The sequence below is a fragment of the Archocentrus centrarchus genome, chromosome 7 (genome assembly GCF_007364275.1).
Source record: "Archocentrus centrarchus isolate MPI-CPG fArcCen1 chromosome 7, fArcCen1, whole genome shotgun sequence".
In the NCBI taxonomy this organism is placed as follows: Eukaryota; Metazoa; Chordata; class Actinopteri; order Cichliformes; family Cichlidae; genus Archocentrus; species Archocentrus centrarchus.
The window spans coordinates 4,428,566-4,447,903 of NC_044352.1; the positions used below are offsets into that span (position 1 = coordinate 4,428,566).

The 19,338-nt window shown below is 38.2% G+C and overlaps 1 protein-coding gene across 1 annotated transcript in view; it reads left to right on the forward strand.

Moving 5' to 3' along the window:
• plxna3 (plexin A3) overlaps nt 1-19,338 on the forward strand; it is a 163,878-nt gene that overhangs the window by 91,512 nt on the left and 53,028 nt on the right. The window contains exon 7 of the mRNA XM_030733139.1: nt 14,696-14,836. Within this exon, the coding sequence (XP_030588999.1) occupies nt 14,696-14,836 (141 nt within the window). The remainder of the gene's footprint in view (nt 1-14,695; nt 14,837-19,338) is intronic.

Here is a 19,338-nt window from a genome sequence, read left to right on the forward strand (position 1 = left end):
TGTGACATCAGATGTCTGCTGTGTCATTTTATGCAGGTCATGTAAACAGAACATCCTGTGAAAAATAGCACATCATTACAAAGAAATTTTAAAGAAGGAACAAATAGGGCCAGATTTACTAAACATCTGTTGTAGTGCAGCCTTCTTTTGACATTAAAAAGCTAATGCATTTACTAAAGAGGCAAGGTGTTAGCTTTGTGACTGAAAGTTGTGGACGGGGGTATTTTTGCACCTGGCCTTATGGCATATATATTTGCAGGAATTTTCCTTTCAGGAGGAGAATATTTCAATGAATCGTGCAAACGTGCTTTCCTGAGGTTTGCAACATGCAATTTAGTGCAATTTGTGCTAAATCTAATGCCAAAAAAAAAAAAAACAATCTTATGCCTGTTGTGGTTGGGATAGTTTCTTCTAGGAGTGTTTATTTATTTGGAATGAGAGGGGGAAATGTTATAAGAATGAGGGCGTAATTGGCACGGGCCGATTGCTCAAAGCTGTGAGCACAGTGCCAAAACTTTGGCTCTGTCCTAAAACTCCACTCATGCTGAGTGAGCTGAGCCCCACTTATTTCTGCTCCTCAATAATTCTGGGAGTTTCATGAAATGGAGCAGAAATTAACTGAACTGAGCTGTCTTCTTTTCCTCAGCAGTATGCACACAGCAAGTGACAACTCTCCATTGAATCTAATAAATAAAAGGGAAATGTCTGTCAAAATGCAGCTATTAATGGGACTATGTTAGTGTGTTAGACCAATGCAGCTACTTACCCACATGAGTATCAGTATCTTCATTAACACAGAGACAACTCTGATGGTGAGTAATTATTTTGGTGTCTTTCTACTCATCGCATAGGTCAGCTTTCACACAAAGATTAAAGTTTTAAACGGTGGGATAGTTTGTGATAACTCTCCTTTCTCCTGTGTTCCACCTGTATCGCAGTCCTCAGGACCTCACACACAGTGCTCAGCGATTTCTATCAGAAGAGTTATCCCTTATATCAAAAACATATTGATTCTCCTTCAGTTTCCTTTTATTTATCTGAATTACATCATAGTTTTCCAAGAGAAACACATAGGTAAAACCTGAGCTTTCACTGCATTATTTTGGTGAGTAGGCCTACGTTGCTCTCTCCCTCAGCGGGTCTGCTGGTTTTTGAGCTGCTGATTTGCGCTGCTCCCGGCAGAATGCTGGTTATTACTGAAATGAACTGGCCCGGTCTTTGTATATAAATTATAGCACATTGTTAGTAACTCACCCTGCAACTGCGACATTACAATAATTTGCCCAGCTTAGTATATCTGTCCCATAGGCTATAAAATTAAATACATCTTATTTTTTTATGTTTACTTGCTGAATCAGTATACCTGATTGTTTAGGATTTCTATGACCAATGTAAAATTCCCTCCATCATGTTTCCCAGCTTACCCAGACTAATCATTAATTTATTATAATCTTAAAGGCTGCAATGGAACAACAGGAATTACAGAAACTTGAATGCACTTTGATGAATTAATCTAGATCATAATCTAGAGACCTTATATAAATTTATGTTCTTCATCAAAGGCAGCACCTCGACAAGAAGCAGATTTTATTACAGCAGTCTGATGTTGAGAGTTCAACTGTGTGTTTAATAGCCTATTGTTAAAAACTCACAACATTGTAGCAGGTTATGACATGAAAAGGAAAATGCAGTTATAATTAACATTTGTCAGTTTTGTTGATTGATTTTATGAATGATCAGCTGGTCCATCGCCATGAATTATGGGATGGCATTTTCTCCCCACTTCTCATGATGGATAGTCTCAGTGTATCCGCTGCTAAAGGAAGTAATAAAGGGAGCATTGAAGCTCCTTTCCTATGCCTTTGGAAAATTCATACAGCTCGTGTTATAACCACCACACAGCTACTTCCAGGTTACTTCACTCAGTTAGGACACTTCCTAAAGTGAAATGGATTATAGGAATGCACCGTTGGATATAAATAGGTATAAATCCAATGGCAGTTCCAACTTAAAGTAATCACTGCCTCTCCAGAGGCCTCCAAACTTTTTACTCATTGGTCAACTGTAAACATTTAGTCAGTAATGATCAAACTCCATTTTAGATGTAAAAATGTCTCAGAGGTAAATGGTCAGATTTTGACTGATATTGTTACAGGAGTGGGTTTTGGTTTGGGGAAATGCTAACAGAGGTCTATGTGGAGGCCTGAAAAGAGCAGATAAAGAGATTTCCTATGCAGGGTTTGAGTGAAGAAAGATTCGTGAGACATGCCTTTTTTTTTAAATTAAGTAGATTTTGATTAATGGCACCCCAATTCTCTGTACTCTTAAGAGTTAGATTTTAAATGATCAGAGTTCTAATGCTTCTGGCTTGGATTTGGACTTTTAAGGTAAATCAGCAGATTTCTAGTTTAATGTAGTTTGTTTAGGCATAGTTTGGGTGGGAGGTTCTGAATTTTGAAAGCTTGCTAAATCATCAAATTTCCAATGGTGGTTTTGCTTGAATTCTCTACTAGATAATGGATGAGGTAAGCTGCATACTGACTAAGACTCAGATTTTCAGTCACAGTTCTAAGATTTGCCATCCTACTTCATCTTAAATATAGACACATATGAGAGGGACATTTTTATATTGTATTGATATTTCTACTTTCTACTTTGTTTGAAGAAATACTAACAGGGATCTATGTGAATGTCTGAGGTTGTTAAATCAAGAGATTTTCTATGGAGGTTTTAACTTTTTTTTTTTTAATTGCGAGCCCTATTCTCTGTACCCTTGGATTTAAATGTTAAATTATCACATTGGATTTGGACTTTTTAGAGGAGTTCAATCAGAAAAATTTCAGTGATGTTGAAACAAGAGATTTCAGAGGAAGGTTTTGACTTAAAATTACTTGGTAGATAACAGAGTGAGTTGCATATATACAAGAAAGACTTGGACTGAAATTAGCAGATATCCAGTGGCAGCTCTGACTTGGATCTGTCTCTCCGCTGCTTCTACCCCCCCCCCCCCCCCCCATTTTTTTTTGCTTTTGCATCATCTTTCTCTCTCCTTGCTACCAGCTGCCCTACATATTGAAGGATAGATATCATTGCATCACCACAGGCAACAGAAAAAATATCACACACATACTGCAGAAAACATGGTGCGCACACACATGCCTTCATACCATACACGCACACACAGAGGTGGATTAATTATTATTCGGTTGCCAAGGAGATGATGGAAGAACGAGCAAATCTGTCAGCTCCCCAAAGAGACTGAAGACTCTTCACACTTCATCCTCTCTCTGTTTATCTCATTCTTCCACTCAATCCAGGAGACGTGCGGATGGGGGAGGGGATAAATGGGGCTATATTGTCTATTATATCATGTGTAATTGTTACCATGGCAAAGATAATGCAGGCTTAAAGGAGAGAACACTTTTGGGCCCTCACAGTTTTGTTGTGGTGCTAGCTTCTATCAGTTCTGGAACAATGAGTCAATTAAACCAATATCAGTGACAATTTGTTTTCAAGTTCTGCAGAGATGCAAGCAGTCTTTAAAGGAAGTTTGTTTTTTTTGTTGTGAGGTTTTGTTGATTGGAAAACAAATTGTGATCTCTCTAAGAGAAAGACACAGCTGAGATAAATAAGCAGATTTCCAATGGAAGTTTTCACTTGGATTTTCCAATAATTGGACAAACTAAGCTGAGTGCAAACCGTAAACTTTGTACTTTAACATTAACTTTACTGCATGCAACATCAACCACATATAATCAAGGGTAAATAAAAAACTATTATACCCTTTACAAGTAAATATTAACAGCACAATGTATTTGAATAGTAATTTGTTATTTTTTTGTGACTCTGTTGCAAAGATGTAACAGGAAGAATGAAAAAATGACTACCAAAATAAGAGCCCTGGCATGAAAATGTGCAGAATGCAGAACTTTACTTTTTTAATTGTTAGTTTAACCATCACAATTCATAATTTTTTCCTGCACACGAAATGTGCTTTCTTTGTAATTCATCTTTATTGAAAACAAACAAGAAATACAGACATATGAAGAACTTTATAGATTTAATGATCTGTGTTGACTTTCCATGAAAATCCAAGTCAGATCTTCAACTAGAAATCTGCTCATTACAGCTAAAATAATATAAATGTAAAAATAAATGTTTTATTCTTATTAAACTTATTTTTAGGGCTTTTTTTTTTCCTTTACTTACTTACTACATCTGACATTAATATTCATTAGACAAATTCATCCTCCATCCAAACTTTTATTTATTTATTTTCATCAAGAAGGATTCCTAAAACTTTCAGTGGTCCTCGTCAGAAACCTGCTCATTTAAGTCTTTGCGTTAGTTACAGCTAGTTTTGTTGTTTACTGAGGAAATGTGATTTTAAGACTCCTGAAAAAATAAATAATCCAGTTTGTGTGTGAGCTGTGTGTGTGCACGCCTGAGGGCTTAAAACCATCAGTTGGAGGTCTTACTATTATCGTGTGTGTGTGAGTGTGTGAGAGAGAGGGAGAGAATCAGGGGATGGGGGAGGAACTAATAAGCTTAACTGCCTCCCCCCCTGCCTGTTTCACCCTTCACTGCCCTTCCTCCTCCTCCTCTTCCTCCCTCAGGGTGTGATGGCTGACTGAACAATGTTTAGTGTCTGTCTGAAGGAGCTAAATGGATACGATGGCCCTACTTCACACAGTCACGCTGTGCCTCCTCCTCTTGTCTGATCTCAGGTCAGAAGGAGGAGGTGACAACATGATTATTTTCCATCCAAAATAGAGTTTTAATACTTTTGTGGTAATTCAAGCTCTGGCTGGATCATGTGATCAGCTTTACTCAATGTGAAAAGACACTTCGATGGTCCTGACACACTGCTATCTTGTTGATGGTGCTAATGAGCCGGTTAATTGTTTCCTGACAAAATTCACAGAGGAATAATAAAAGATGCCACCGTTTTTCTCACACCAGCGTCTTTTTATTGTATGCTGTAATGGCCGTCAACACCACTCAGGCTCAACAGATTTCCAGTGGAAGTTCAGACTTGTTTAAAAAAAAAAAGAAAATGGCCTCCACAAAACCAGTGAGAACTATAATGGTTCATTTAGCTTTGCCCCCCCCCCTTTGGAGCCTAACTAAAAAGAACTGCTGTGTATTAATATGAAACATGTGTATTTCAAAATTCATATTGGGAAAATGAGAGAGAATATTGTCTCAAATTGTAAAAATGTCAACAGAAACTTGCTCTTTTTTTTTTTTTAAAAAAGGTCATCTGGATTTGGTACATGATAGAATATCACACTAAAGTGGGATAAAATTGTGTTGTGTTGATTGTTTGTTCCTATACTCATGCTTTAATATCTGTGAAACGTCAATGGCAATTTTATTTCTACAGCACATTTAAAAACAACAAAGCAGACATGTAGCCCAAACTAAAACGAGGTCCTACGTGACAAAGGCTTAAATTAGCTTATTTTAATAGAAGTTCTGCTGAAATACAACAAAGAAAGTATGCTCAGTCCAGGAGAAGGATGGATGAGAATTAAAGAAGCAGTTTTCCAGTTGAAGTTTTGCATTATGTGTTTTTTTGGTTTTTTTTCTGTAAACAGAATCCAAAGATGAAAGAGATGAATAATAAATGAGCTGGATTTCAGTAGAAGCTCTGATTTAGACTTCAAACAAAAGGTCTGAGGTAAATTAGGAGATTTCAGATTTGGTCTCGGATGATTTTTTTCCTTCAAAAAGTAAATATGTCTGCATGCAACCAGCCAGGAATCAAACCATGGGTGCTGCAGGTATACATGTTTGCTTTTCCACCAATAACCCTGAACTAAACCCTAAAATCAGAGTATTTCTAAATGAAGTTTAGAACTTCTGCCAGTAATAAAGAAAACAATGTCCCCGCAGCTGAAAAACTGGTTAAATTAGTGGATTTTGGAAAAACAGAGATATGTTGTATGACAGGCCAAACAGCAGAAACTATTTCAGACGCAGCAGTCTGGTTTAAGCAGACACGCTCGAGGCTGCACACTGAAGTGCCCTGTTATCGAGGCGCTTCGGTTTCAAAGCAGAACTTGAGCAAAACATGATTTTCAAATTTGTCCACATTAGCAAGAACACAGGCTGAAAGGAGAGTGTGCAGCAGAGAAGCAGCAGCAGCTGAATGAAACCTGAGCGTAGCATGCTAACAGGTCGGCTGCGTGTTTGTGTGCGTGAGTGTGTGTGCTGTGGTGAAAGTAGTCCAGGTGTTGAGTTTCAGGGCGCTGTAATGTGTTTGTGAATGAAAGAGAGAGGCAGACAGATTGAATGAGAGCTGAATGAGTCCGTTAACAGACACTAATGAGTCTGACAGAACGAGGCTGCCTTTAGAAAGACACTGAATTCAAGGTCTACCAAAATAAAACACACATGCCAGAAAGGTGACACATCAAGAGACGGTAAAACGCTTTTACTCTGAGGCTAAAGAATGCCATCAGTGTCTTTGAAGAGGAAAAATGTGATGATGAATTGAGCACCTTTTTTTCCCCCCTTTTTTTAATGGAGAAAATCTGATCTGTGCAGATTTAAATCAGCACATTTCAAATGGAATAGAGAAAGATAATTTATTCATCAGTTTCCAATGGGTTGCTTGGACTTAGTTTCATAATCTCAATTGGAGTGGGGGGTTTATTTTGTATGATTTTTAAATCTAAAATCAGGATATTTCTACTGAGAGTTCAGATCTATTTTTTTGTGAAATTGGGTCAGAACATCAGCAAATGATCTAAAATTGAAAAACAAAATAAGAAATAAGATCAGTACAGTACAAAAGTTTTTGACAATTTAGAAATAGAATTTAGAAATGGAAGTTTTGCATTAGTTTTTTAAGCAATTAAAATAAAATTGCATGGCAGGCAGATGAATTAGAATAAAGTCAGCATTTTCCAGTGAAAGTTTAACATTCCGGATATGACAGGAAATATGTAATTCATCCCAAAAACTGGAAGACTACCCCACCACCACCACCACCACCAAGTTAAGTAGATTTAGAAAAAAAAAAAATACAATTTAATACATTAAAAAAAATAAATAAATAAATAAAAGCCAACTGATGTATGCTCCCAGTGGCATCAGCACACAACCTGCACTACAACATCGCAACAAACTGTTTAACATATCAACCAACAGGTCATCCTGACATCTATATTGGATATAGGCCAGGAACATTAAGCCCTCATCATCATGCTGCTATAACACACAATCAATTCCAAAATCATGATAGATGTTCATCATTACGAGTGCAGGAGCACTGTATTCTAAGATATGTTTTTAAGCACTATAAAAGCTAAAGGAGCGCTCGGCACTGGCAGTAAATATGGACGAGCATCACTAACTTCCACGATTAAAGCTCTTTGTTATAATCCTGGCAGTATTAACTTTTACAGACTCAGTAGGATCTTAACTGCTTATGTTTTCTGACAACTTAAACAATAACATTATTTTTGTTTGCTACATATTTTCTTACTAACACACACACACACACAAAAATACAAATCCAAAATTACTACTGTGGTCATTGAGCTCTAGAAATCTCACCACATGTCATGAGGTGGTATAAAAGATGAATGTCACCAATATGATGTCATCCTCTTGTTTGAGGCTCAGCATTAGTGCTTTGCTGCATGCTGCATAAACTGTATGGCTGCAAAACACAAACACATATCAGCTAATTAGTGCTGAGTTACAGACTCGTGAAATACTAGAACTTCATTCCCTAAATCTGGAGCTTCTTGGATGGGCTGCACCGTAAAGCAGGTTGTAATCAGAGTTAGATAAATCATTAAAACCTGTCCCAGAAGGCACCAACACAGTGAAAAGGTACTGTTTAATGACTCGAAGCGGAAGTGAAGCAAAGCAGGCTTTAGCTGCCTGTCCAAGAGGCCAAACCCGTAATGCCAGAGGGATTATGAAGGAGGAATCCAGCCGGAGAGGCCCGAACCACATCATGTATCAGGCTGTAAACATGTTTATTTCTACTGTAAAGTTGGACACTTCACATGGGAGTCTATGGGTACTGACACTTCAGGAGGTAGCCTCAAGCAGCCATCTGAGGAACTGCGCCGGCTTCACTTTTTTCAGTTCTAGCAGTTGCCGCTTGTCATTCTTTAGCTTTAAATCATAATGTTAGTGAGAGGATGCAGACAAAAATGCAGCTGAAACACATGAATTGATTAAATGAATACAACAATAGAATCTGCTGCTGTCAAAATTGTATTTTAAAGATGATCTTTTTTAAAAAGTATATATACTGTGTATACAGGAGCAAAGCTGTCATCATACTATCAGTATTTTATTCAAAGTTCTTTTTGCACTAAAATGCATTTTAGAAAATCTCTTAATTACATATAGCAATAGAATTAAAACTACAGCTCACCAACAGGAGAAAAGCACAAATACACACTGTACACACACGTGACTTATTGTTGCACATATTGAGCACAATAGTAATAGATTAAATCCTTTTTAGTTATCTTTTTTAAAACAAAGAAATAAGCTCTGTGGAAAGTTCCAAAGGAACTACAGCATTATCTCCATAAACAGACAATAAGCTCCAAAGCAGATCATAAACATTTATGGAAGTTCTCTCATAAATTTATGTAAATTTTATATAAGTTAGTGAGGCTGCAGTTAACAGAGTAAGAATAGTACTTTATAACTGTGTGTTTGTATGTGTGTTCAGCATTAAATACACACACACACACACACATTCAGAGTCCGTATTATCAGTAATAGAGTCAGTTTATCTCAGATGAACCAGCAGCTTTACTCTCTCTCACCATCGGACTGGACCACACATTTAATAGTTATTTTACCCTCTCTCTCTCTCTCACACACACACACGCACACACACACACACACACACACACACACACACACACACACACACACTCAGAGGTATTGCATTACAGTGGAATTTCAGGCAGCTGGCTGCAGGCCTGTGTGTGTGTGTGTGTGTGTGTGTGTGTGTGTGTGTGTGTGTGTGTGTGTGTGTGTGTGTGTGTGTGTGTGGTATCTGGTTTCCACCAATTGCTGACCAACTAAGCAGAATAAACAGTAAAAATGAAAAATTGCCTGCGTTTAACAAACCGAACCCGGGCAGCCAGTGGCATCACCGACACCAGCAGGAACAACATATGAAAATTAAATCAGCATCTTTTCTAATGGAAGTTCTGAATGGGGTTCTTTAAAGGAACAACATGCAGAAGGAGCACCATTTCTGATGGAAGCTCCTACTTGGATTGTGTTTGTTAATAATTCACTTGAAGTAGACAGACTTGCAGAAGGATGTTAAATCAGCAAGTTTTCAGTGGAAGTTCTGACTTGGATTTTTTCTTTTCTGCACAGTGGAAATACTGAGATGCATCGGTTGAGTTTCACTGCTGTAGTTTCCAAAAATCAAGATGGTCTGAACCACATTTAAGCCACACAGACAAACAGAAGAAAGTCACACTGCAATGATCAGATGGTGATCAGTGTCTGTTAAATACGTTTCCAGTGGGAATTCTGGATTAGTTTCTTTGGAGGGAAAAAAAAGCAAAGCAGCTTTGTGCAAAAAAGAAAATGATTAGATTTCTAATGGAAGTTCTGACCCTCACAGACAAGGGCCTGTGAGTTAAACCAGCTGGTTTCCAAGGATCGTTCTGTTTGGATTTTTTTTAATTTTTTTTATTAAATATGGAAAATTGGTCCTGTAAAAGAAAAAATTTAAAAATAAAATTTACAGATTTCCAATGGAGAGTTGGGCTCATATTTTTGTGAAAGACTAGAGGAAAATTTAGTAATTCCATTTCCACAAATGAACACAACTTAAACCGAATTAATGTTGGAAACACAAACTGAAGTCTGAACCAGTCGATCAGGAATTGCTGTCTGTTAGTTCTGCCAATTTCCAGTGAGAGTTCTACATTGGATAAGATTTTCCAGTTGATTTGATGGCTAATTTGCTAATCTATAAAGAAAGTTCTGAATTAAGTTGTTGGGGGGAAAAAGAAAAATCCAAACTGCTCATCTTGAAGAAACGATTGCTGTTAAATTTACAATTTCCCGATGGAAATTTTGAACTGGATAAATTGTTCTTCTTTCTTTGTTCTGAAGAAAGCCTCAACGACAGTTAAATTAACTTCAGACTTAAAAGCCTGTTAAAGCAGCACAATGGAAATTTTGAACAGGATTATTGCACAAAACACAATTCACAGAGTAAAAGGGATTTGGTGATGAATCCGTCCTGCAGAAAGATTTACAGATGGAGTTTTCTGAGCTAAAGTTCTGACCTAAATTCATACAAAAACAACAACAGTTCGGCATTAAAAAAAAAGATAAGGGTTATATAAGCAATTTCTCAATGGAGGTTTTGAATTAGATGCTTTGTACAGCAGAAAACCTTGATGACAGTGAAATTTGCATTTTTCTAATAGAAGTTCTGACTTCAATTCTTGGAAGAAAAAACAACAACAGCTTGGCTCATAAAAAAACAAACAGACTTGAAGGGAGTTATATCACCACTTTTCCAGTGGACGTTTTGAATTGAATTTTTGCGCTGAAGAGCGACTCAATGATGGTTAAATTAGTGTGTTTTCTAATGGAAGTTCTGACTTGCATCTGAAATCAGGTGGAAACAGCTGCTGCTGGGCGTTAAAGCCGAATCTAATTGGATATGTGATTCAGAGCTCAGCTGGACATTTGAGTTTGTTCTTGTCACATGATCCTGTCAGTTAATGAAACTCAGAAGGAGTGTGTCTGTCAGCACGCACACGCACACACGTTCATTTCCTGAGGCTCACTCAAACTTCAGAGTGAAAGTTAATGGTTTATCTTAATGGCACTTTTTCTGTCAAGTCCTCACAACACGAGTAATGCTCGTCACTGAAACACACCCCGGAGACAGACAATACAACAGACAGATTGTGTCTCCGGGTGAGAGGTCATAGGTCAGAGTGAGGCTGTGTGTGTGTGTGAGACTGCGACCTCAGGCTGTGCTCAGAACAAAGCAGGTGTTGACGGTTTGAATCCCAGCCGAGAGTCACAGGTCAGAGGTTACTTCCGCTATCACTCTGTCGCTCTGTCACTCGCCTGTCACTTCTCCTCTTTCTTTGTTTCTCTTTTGTAGCCTCCTGTTTACTTCCTTTCTTCCTCGTCATTTTCTGTCCCTCGGGTACTTTATTTTGCCTCTGCTTATATTCTTCTTTCCATTTTTTTTCTTTATTCTTTCCCTCTGCTGCTCCCCAAAATTATAGCTTTATGATTGTTGGTCATTTAGGTTTTTCACTGGTTGATACCACATGAGCCGAATTTATCAAAACACCAAACTCTTTAATAAAAAAAATGCATTGGTTTTATTGTCTTCAGCTTGTTTTTGCCACAGAGCAAGAAAAAGACAGAATGACACATTTTGATTGGGAGGCTGGATTTGAAAGTAGAGCAAAGATCTGACTTTTGATGTGTTATCCAGGATGATACTAGCTTAGTTTGGGACAAACTGCTAGCCTATGTCCATCTACACAGACCAGCTTCACCACCACCTGAATCCTGCAGCAAGTACAGCTACAAAACTCCCATCTGGAATTTGCTTATTTCCTGTTTTCCAGTAAAAATTCACCTGAGAAGATGAAACTCGAATGTTTTTTTGAAAGAGGTTGGTGTTTGGAAAAATTCGTCCTGAGCAGAATATGGAAATTTTTTATGGATTACATCTTTAAATTGATTTTTACAGCACGCATGTGCATCAGAAACGTGTGTGTGTGTTTGGTTTCTGTCTGCTGCAGTGGCCTACTTTAACGTTTCCTCCCTCGCTCTGCTGCGAGTGTGTGTGAATTGGGGTGTGTGTGTGTGTGTGTGTGAGAGAGAGAGATTCGGTGTGTCTCTGTTAAACAGGATTGTGCAAGTGTGTGTTTGGTTGTGAGTCAGACCTGATGCCTGTGTGTGTGTGTGTGTGTGTGTGTGTGTGTGTGTGTGTGTGTGTGTGTGTGTGTGTGTGTGTGTAGCTCGTCAGCTCTAATTAAGCTCGGCCTCTTAACGAGCAGACAGCTAATTAACACACTAAGAGAAGCACACACATTGGTCCTTCATCACACACACAGTTTTCGTCATCTTTTTTTGTCATATTTCCCTTTCTTTCTTTCTTTCTTTCTTTCTTTCTTTCCACTCTTACATCCTTTCCTTACCTCTTCCCATTTTACTTTTCTTGTTTTGCATCCTTCTTTGCTCCTTATTTCCTTTTTATTCCTACCTTCTTATTTCTCCCGGTCCTCGATCATCTCCTTCATTCTTTTCTTTTTTCCATTTTCCAGTTTTCTTCATTCTTTTAATTCTTCCTACCTTCCAACCTTTCTTCTTTTCCTTGTATCTATTTTAAGCTATATTTTCATCTTTTTCCTCAGTTGTTTCCTTCCTTCCTATTTCATTTCCCATTTTCTACTCTCCTTTCTTTCTTCTATCTTCTCTCCTCGCTTCGTTTCCTTACCTAGAACTAATTTTTTCCATATCTTATTTCTCCTGTTCTCTGGTTTTAATTGTTTCTCTTTTATTTTTTCATTTTCCTTCCTTGTCTTTTTCTCCCTCTTTCCTAACCCCCTTTCTTTTCCCCCTCTCCCACTTTTCCCCCTCCTTTTCCTCCTCTTCCTCTGTGGTGTTTTTCTGGGTCAGACGGAGGGAGGGAGGCGGGAAGGTTTTGGGAGATTTGGGGAATCTTATTTTAGTCGCTCCACATTTTCGAACAGAGTGTTTGTTTCCTCATCAGCACTGTGCTGTATTTAATATCACATGCTCACCACTATCATCATCATCATTGTCACCATCATATCATCATCATCATCCCTCTCCTTTAAAATCTAATTGCATTATTCACTTTTATGTCTGCTCTGTTCAGTGTGAGGCATCCTCAGTGTCTCTGGGCAGATTTTTGTGGATATTCATGGTCACCAGAGCATCAATCCTAATGATTTTGTCAGTTTTTTTTAAATATAAATTTAGCACAAAAAGTAAGGACGTTTGCATCTGGTTGATTATTTCTTTGTTGTAACAATGCTCCTTGGCAATAAATCTTATTGCATTGGAAAGCCTGTTTATTTCCCCTTCAATGGAGCCAAATTTGTAAGGAAAATGCATTTGCGGGTTGAGCAGCAGAGTTTGTTTTGTTGGTTGTGCTGATGAAAAACTTGCCAAGGCATCTCTGCCATTGCCAAACAGCTTATTCTGCTATTGACTCTTGTTCGGTGGTGTTTATTGGATTGGATGATTGACGAAACAAGACATTTTGGTGATTTAACTGTTTATTCATTTAACAAACAGGGGCCTCAGCAGCATGTGGAAGAACCACACACAGCCTGGCACAATAGGCTTGGTCACACACTGCTGTGGGATGGCATCCCATTCTTCAACCAGAATTTGTCACAAATCAGCCAGTGTGCTTGTGTTGGTCACTCTGGCATGAACAGCACACTCAAGCTGATCCCACAAATGTTCACTGGGGTTGAGATCAGGACTGCATCCTCTCCAATCCCAAATTCTGGAGGTAGTCTCTGATAAGCCCCACTCTCTGGGGGTGAGCGCTGTCGTCTTGAAAGATAGAGTTCATTCCCAGACTGTGGAGATATGGGATTGCCACTGGTTGCAGAAATCTCGATATCTTTCTGCATTGACATTTCCTCCACTGATGACAAGCCTGATTGTCAGCACCCAGGGCACCACAAGCTCAAAACAAGAACCAGTAGTAGAATAAGCTGTTTGGCATTGGCAGAGAAGATTAGCAAGTTTTTCATGGACACAATCCACATACTCAACTCCTGCTGCTCAACCCACAAATGCATTTTCCTTACAAATGGGGCACCATTTAAGGGGAAATAAAGAGGCTTTCCAACAGTATAAGAGATTATTATACCGTTCTTGCCAAGAATCAAGACTTTTTCTCCTGAATTTTGTTTGATTAAAGAGAATTGTCCTTGTATGAAAGACCTACTTCAAATGCTAACTTGGCACAATTACACTGGTGGTTCTGTCCTATATTGTTATAGATTTCTAATCTATGTTTTGCTATAAATTTACCAATAAATAATGAAAACTTTCCTTGTGAAAAATTGGTGATTAAAATGGGCTGATTTTTAATTGAAGTTCTGACAGAGCATCTCTGTTTGAAATGTGTAATTAGGAGTTAGCTCAGATTTTCAGTGGAAGTTCTGACTTGATTGTTCTTGTTAAGAAAATTGCATCTGGATTAAAAATACTTGAAAGGTAAATCATTTCCAGTAGAAGTTCATTGTCAGGATTTTCAATAGGAGAGACTTGTGGGTGTTCAAAAACAAGCTGGGCTTTTTAAAATAAAGAAAATCATCTGTGTATGGAAGACCTAATTAAAAGTTAAATTAGCAGATTTCAAATTGAGGCTCTGTACTGGGTTTTTCACTAGATAATGAAAACAAAAGAAATTTCTGCATTAGAAAAGCTTTCTGAGTGTTAATGGAGAATATTTTTAATGGGGGCTTTGACTCGATTTTCTTTGCTGGATAAAAGAGCCACTTGAAAATTCAAAATAAAAGTTTGAAAAATGTTTCTGTATGAGTCTCCAGTTTAACAGTCTTTATTATTTCTAATGGTGGATTTAATATTATGCTAGCCAGCAGATTCGTGATAGCATTAGGCTAACGTTTCATTCCTTTTGTGTGCTTTTCAGATCCGTGTGGATGGGATCACACCGCCGGCCCAGAATGCTTTGCTGTATGAGACGGTGACTGTGGTGGAGGGGAAGCCAATCCTGAGAGACATGGTGTTCAGTCCCGACCATCAGTACATCTACCTGCTCAGTGACAGACAGGTAAATACACCAGCGGAGCCACCCTTCTTATCTGAGCAGGGCTCAGAGAGAAGCTCACATGTTTCTATAACACTGGCAAACTTAGATAATTATATTTGGGCCACCATTAACGTCCCACACTTGAATGTTTGTACAAAGATTGATAAATATTTTTGCCCTTCAAGGAAAAAGGTCTGCATTAGAGTTTTGTAGACAATTCTGAGAAAGTTTGTACTCAAAAGACCTGCATTAAACTGTGTAATAGCTCTAACCTCTGAGACCAAATGAAAACAAAAGTTCTGGCGTCCAAGATGTCCAAAGAAATTTCTGTCTTAGTCTTAATATAATCCTGCACTGAAGAATGATTTATGAGTGTTAAATCAGTAGAAGTTCTGGAGGTTCTGCTGGGCAGAACTAGGCAGATTTCCAACGATTGATTTTACTTCTGGTTTTACGATTAGTTTCTTTTGATGAGTAAAAGTTATGTGTATAAAAAATTTAGTATATAGCCCACAGGAAAAGAAATAAAAGACTTATGTGGGTTAAATCAGCAGATTTTCAATAGATGTTCTGCATTAAGGTTGTTGGTGAAAGCAAAGAAACAGAGTACAGAAAAGGAACAAGTGGAAGTGGATTTTCAATGAGTGATCTGACTTCATTTTTTTATGAGAAAAAGCACGTCTGCATTCAAAGGAACTTAAATTTGCTTCATCAGCAGATTTCCAAAGGAACTTCTGAATTAGTTTTTTTTATTAATAAAAAATAAAATGGCCTTTTGTTTAATGTTAAATCAGCAGATTTATAATGAAATTTCTGCATCGAGGTTTCCCGTAGCTAATTAAAACTACGAAAGGTTTTGTGCACAATAAAGATTCATGACTGTTAAATGAGAAGCTTTCCAAAGGAGCTTTTTAAGTAGGATTTTTAGATACAGAAAACAAAACTCCTGTACAGAAGATAAACCTTTGAGGGTTAAATCCTCAGATTTTCAGTTTTAGTTTGGGTTTCTAATGATAGCTAATGAAAACAAATTCAGTACAGAAGAAAACCTTCTGGGTGTTTTCCAGTAGGTAATGAAAATTAAGAAAAGTTTTCCACAGAACTTATGAGTGTTAAGTGGGCAGATTTCCAATAGACACTTTTGCTTAAATTTCTTGTAATGAGAAAAATAAAAAATGATCTCTGTATTAAAAATGCATAAAATTTCAGATCTCCAAAGGAACGTCTGACTTAGATTTTTCAGTAGCTGCTGGAAAAGAAAGTCCTGCACAGAAGAAAGCCCAGTGAGTGTTATATCAGCAGATTTCCAATGGAATCTCTGCATTAAGGCCTCCAACAGTTAACGTAAACAAGGAAAAGTTCTGTACTGGAGAAAATCAGCAGATCTCAAAATGTAAGCTGTGTCTTGAATTTTCGATAGAGCGAACACACGTCAGTTTATCAGAGGAGCTGCAGTTATTTACACAAGAGGTTTGGTGTGTGTGTGTGTGTGTTAGGTGTGGGAGTGTGGGTGTGCTAGGTGTGTGTTTGCAAGAGACAGAAATATGAATTATGTTGTTTTAACATCTGCAGACAGGAAGCTGTGAATATGAATATGGCTCAGCTGGCGCCAACACACACACTGTATTTCTGACGGTGTGTGTGTGTGTGTCCTCAGCTGCACAGGAACTAACAGTTGTTGAACTCAGCTCTGCTTCCTCTCAGTGGTACAATGAGAGTTTTAACATAGGACACACATACACACACATCAATGTGTTCATTTGTGAATGTTTTGGGGTGTGATGTCAGAAAACAGCTGGTCATCATGAATGTCTCCAATGTCCCTGCTCCTGCAGGACTTTAACTCCCTCTCCATCATGATGAACACATACAAATATTAGTTATTTAGTTCCAGTTTTAAGGACAGGTCTGACTTATCGCTATTTTTCTATCTTACAATAACATCACATGATACTTATAAAATTTAATTTCCTCTGTATTAAAGAGGCAAATTTATAGATTTCCTGGGGATGTTTTAGGGTTTTTGATAGATAAAATAAATTCTGCACAGGGTAACAAACATTTTTACTTAACGAGCAATTTTCGAAGGAGATTCTAATTTAATATATTTTGATTAAGAAAAACAGAAGATGCATGAGAAACAATTAAATCAGCAGATTTTCAGTGAAGATTTTTCCACCAAAAAATTGCTGACATTTTCAGTATATGTACATTTGCGCCCCCCCAAAAAAAGAAAAGAACAACTTTTTTCTCATTGTTGAAAATTTAATTAGCATGAGGTTTTCAATAAATAAACATTAATTTTCTGATATTGGGCCAAACAGCAAACTAATTGTGTATTCCTTAATTTCCAAAGCATCCAGGCCACAAAATATCCATCCATCTGGAGCCTAGTCACTGTCATAGGGTGAGAGGCAGGGTACGACCTGGATGTATTGGCAGTTTATCGCAGGATCAACACAGAGTGAAAGACAACGTTCACACTCAAATTCACACCTGTGGCCAATAGAATCACCACTTAACCTGACGTGCATGTCTTTGGACTGTGGGAGGAAGTGGGAGTACCCAGATGTAACCCACGTGTGGAAAACATGCAAAAAAAGACTACAAATGTAACCTGTAAATGTTGTGCAGTGATTCCCTCTGGAATTTGTTGGAGGAGTTGCTACATTTTATTTATATAGTGCCAAATTACAACAACAGTCTCCTCGAGACACTTTATATTGCAAGGTAAAGATCTTACAATGTTAGAGAGAGAACTCCAACAAACTGATGGTCCCCTATGAGCAGCAGGAAGAAACCTCCAACAGCACCCGGTTCAGGGAGGGGCAGCCATCTGCTGCGACTCGTTAGGGGGTGAGGGAAAGCGAAGAACAAAAAGGAGAGGATAGAGGAATGAGACAAAACACAAAGTACAGGAAAGAGGAGACAGAAGTTAATGACACATAGTCGACACCTGAGGAGTGAAAATATGGGAGAAAAGGAGAAATTCTGAGTGCATCATGGGAAGCTCCCCAGCAGCATAAGGCCTGATTTAGACTTCTGTGTCGGGTGTTTGTGGGACCTACTTACATAATCAGGAACCGCTCTGAACCCTACACAGTAATCACAATCCTTGCGGGCTGCACTGACCCAACATGTAATTACATTTCTTGAGAGGTGCACGTCAGGTTACGTCATAGGTTACTGCACACAAAGACCTGACACAGAAGCATAATTCAAGCCTAACTAAGCGAGGGTTCAGAGTCACATGATCCAGCCCTAACTATAAGATTTATCAAAAAGAAAAGTTTGAAACCTAATCTTAAAAGTAGAGATGGCATCAGGCCTGAAAGCTGAAGGCTCTGCCTCCCACTCTACATTCAGAAACTCCAGGAACCACAAGTAATCATGCAGTGTGAGAGCAAAGTGCTCTGTTGGGATAATTTGATACTATAAGATATTTAAGCTATGATGGGACCTGATTATTCAGGGCTTCATATGTGAATAGAATAGTTTAAAATTCTGCATAAATTCCAAGTGTCCTGAAATGTAAACACTAGAAGTACAGAGAGGTCAGATGTGGAGTTGTATTTGATTAGCATTCAGAGACACAGGCGCAGTGGAAAAAAGAGAGCTCAGTCCTCAGCTCCTTCTCTGCCTTGACACTGTTTCACTGCAGTGTTACATAAACACACCTTTACATGAGCATTCAGCAGCCAATCAGAACTGCAGGCTGGCTGCCATACAACAGACTCGACCAGTTTATGATCAAACTGATTGTTTCTGTCGGCGCCACACCTGCAGCAGCTGCTGCCTTCACAGACAGGAGACAGGATTCCCAAACAGACACTTGCGCGACCTAAAAACACTTCAATCTTCATTTCATTAGCAAGAAAAAATAGTGTTGACTGAGATCCTGCAGTGTTTTCAGCTCCGTGTTCTAATCACGATTCAGTTTAGCCGCTGTGCCGAGAATTAAATAAACATAAATACAAGTAAACAAATCTGGAGGAAGATGAATTGCTGGTATTATTAGCATTCACACAGCAACCGTCCTGCATACATCCCGCCTGATGTTCCATGATACAGAGAGATGAGCTTTCCAGGAGAACTTCTGAATTTATTTATTTAATTTTTTTTAAGAAATTTGTATGTGAATAAAAGATCCTTGTAAGAATTAAATCATCAAATTTCCAGCAGAGGTTTTGTTTTGGGTTTTTCAGTGAGTGAAGAAGACAATGAGACGTTCTATCCATAATACAGAGCCTGTGTTAAACCAGCAGATTCCCAGTGGATGTTCTAGCTTTATGTTTCCATGGACATGAGAATCCTTTTTATGAGTTTTTTCCTGTTTTGATCATATCATGAAAATGAGGTTTACTTACAGGGGACCTATTCTGGTCATTTCCAGCACTGCATTTTTATTCTTGAACTCTGCTAGAGTAGCTTTGCAGCATTTAAAATAATCCTTCATCTTATACCTCACCTTGCTACAGCCCCACAGGCTCTTTTAACTCCTCCTCCGTTCACCTGTAGTTTGT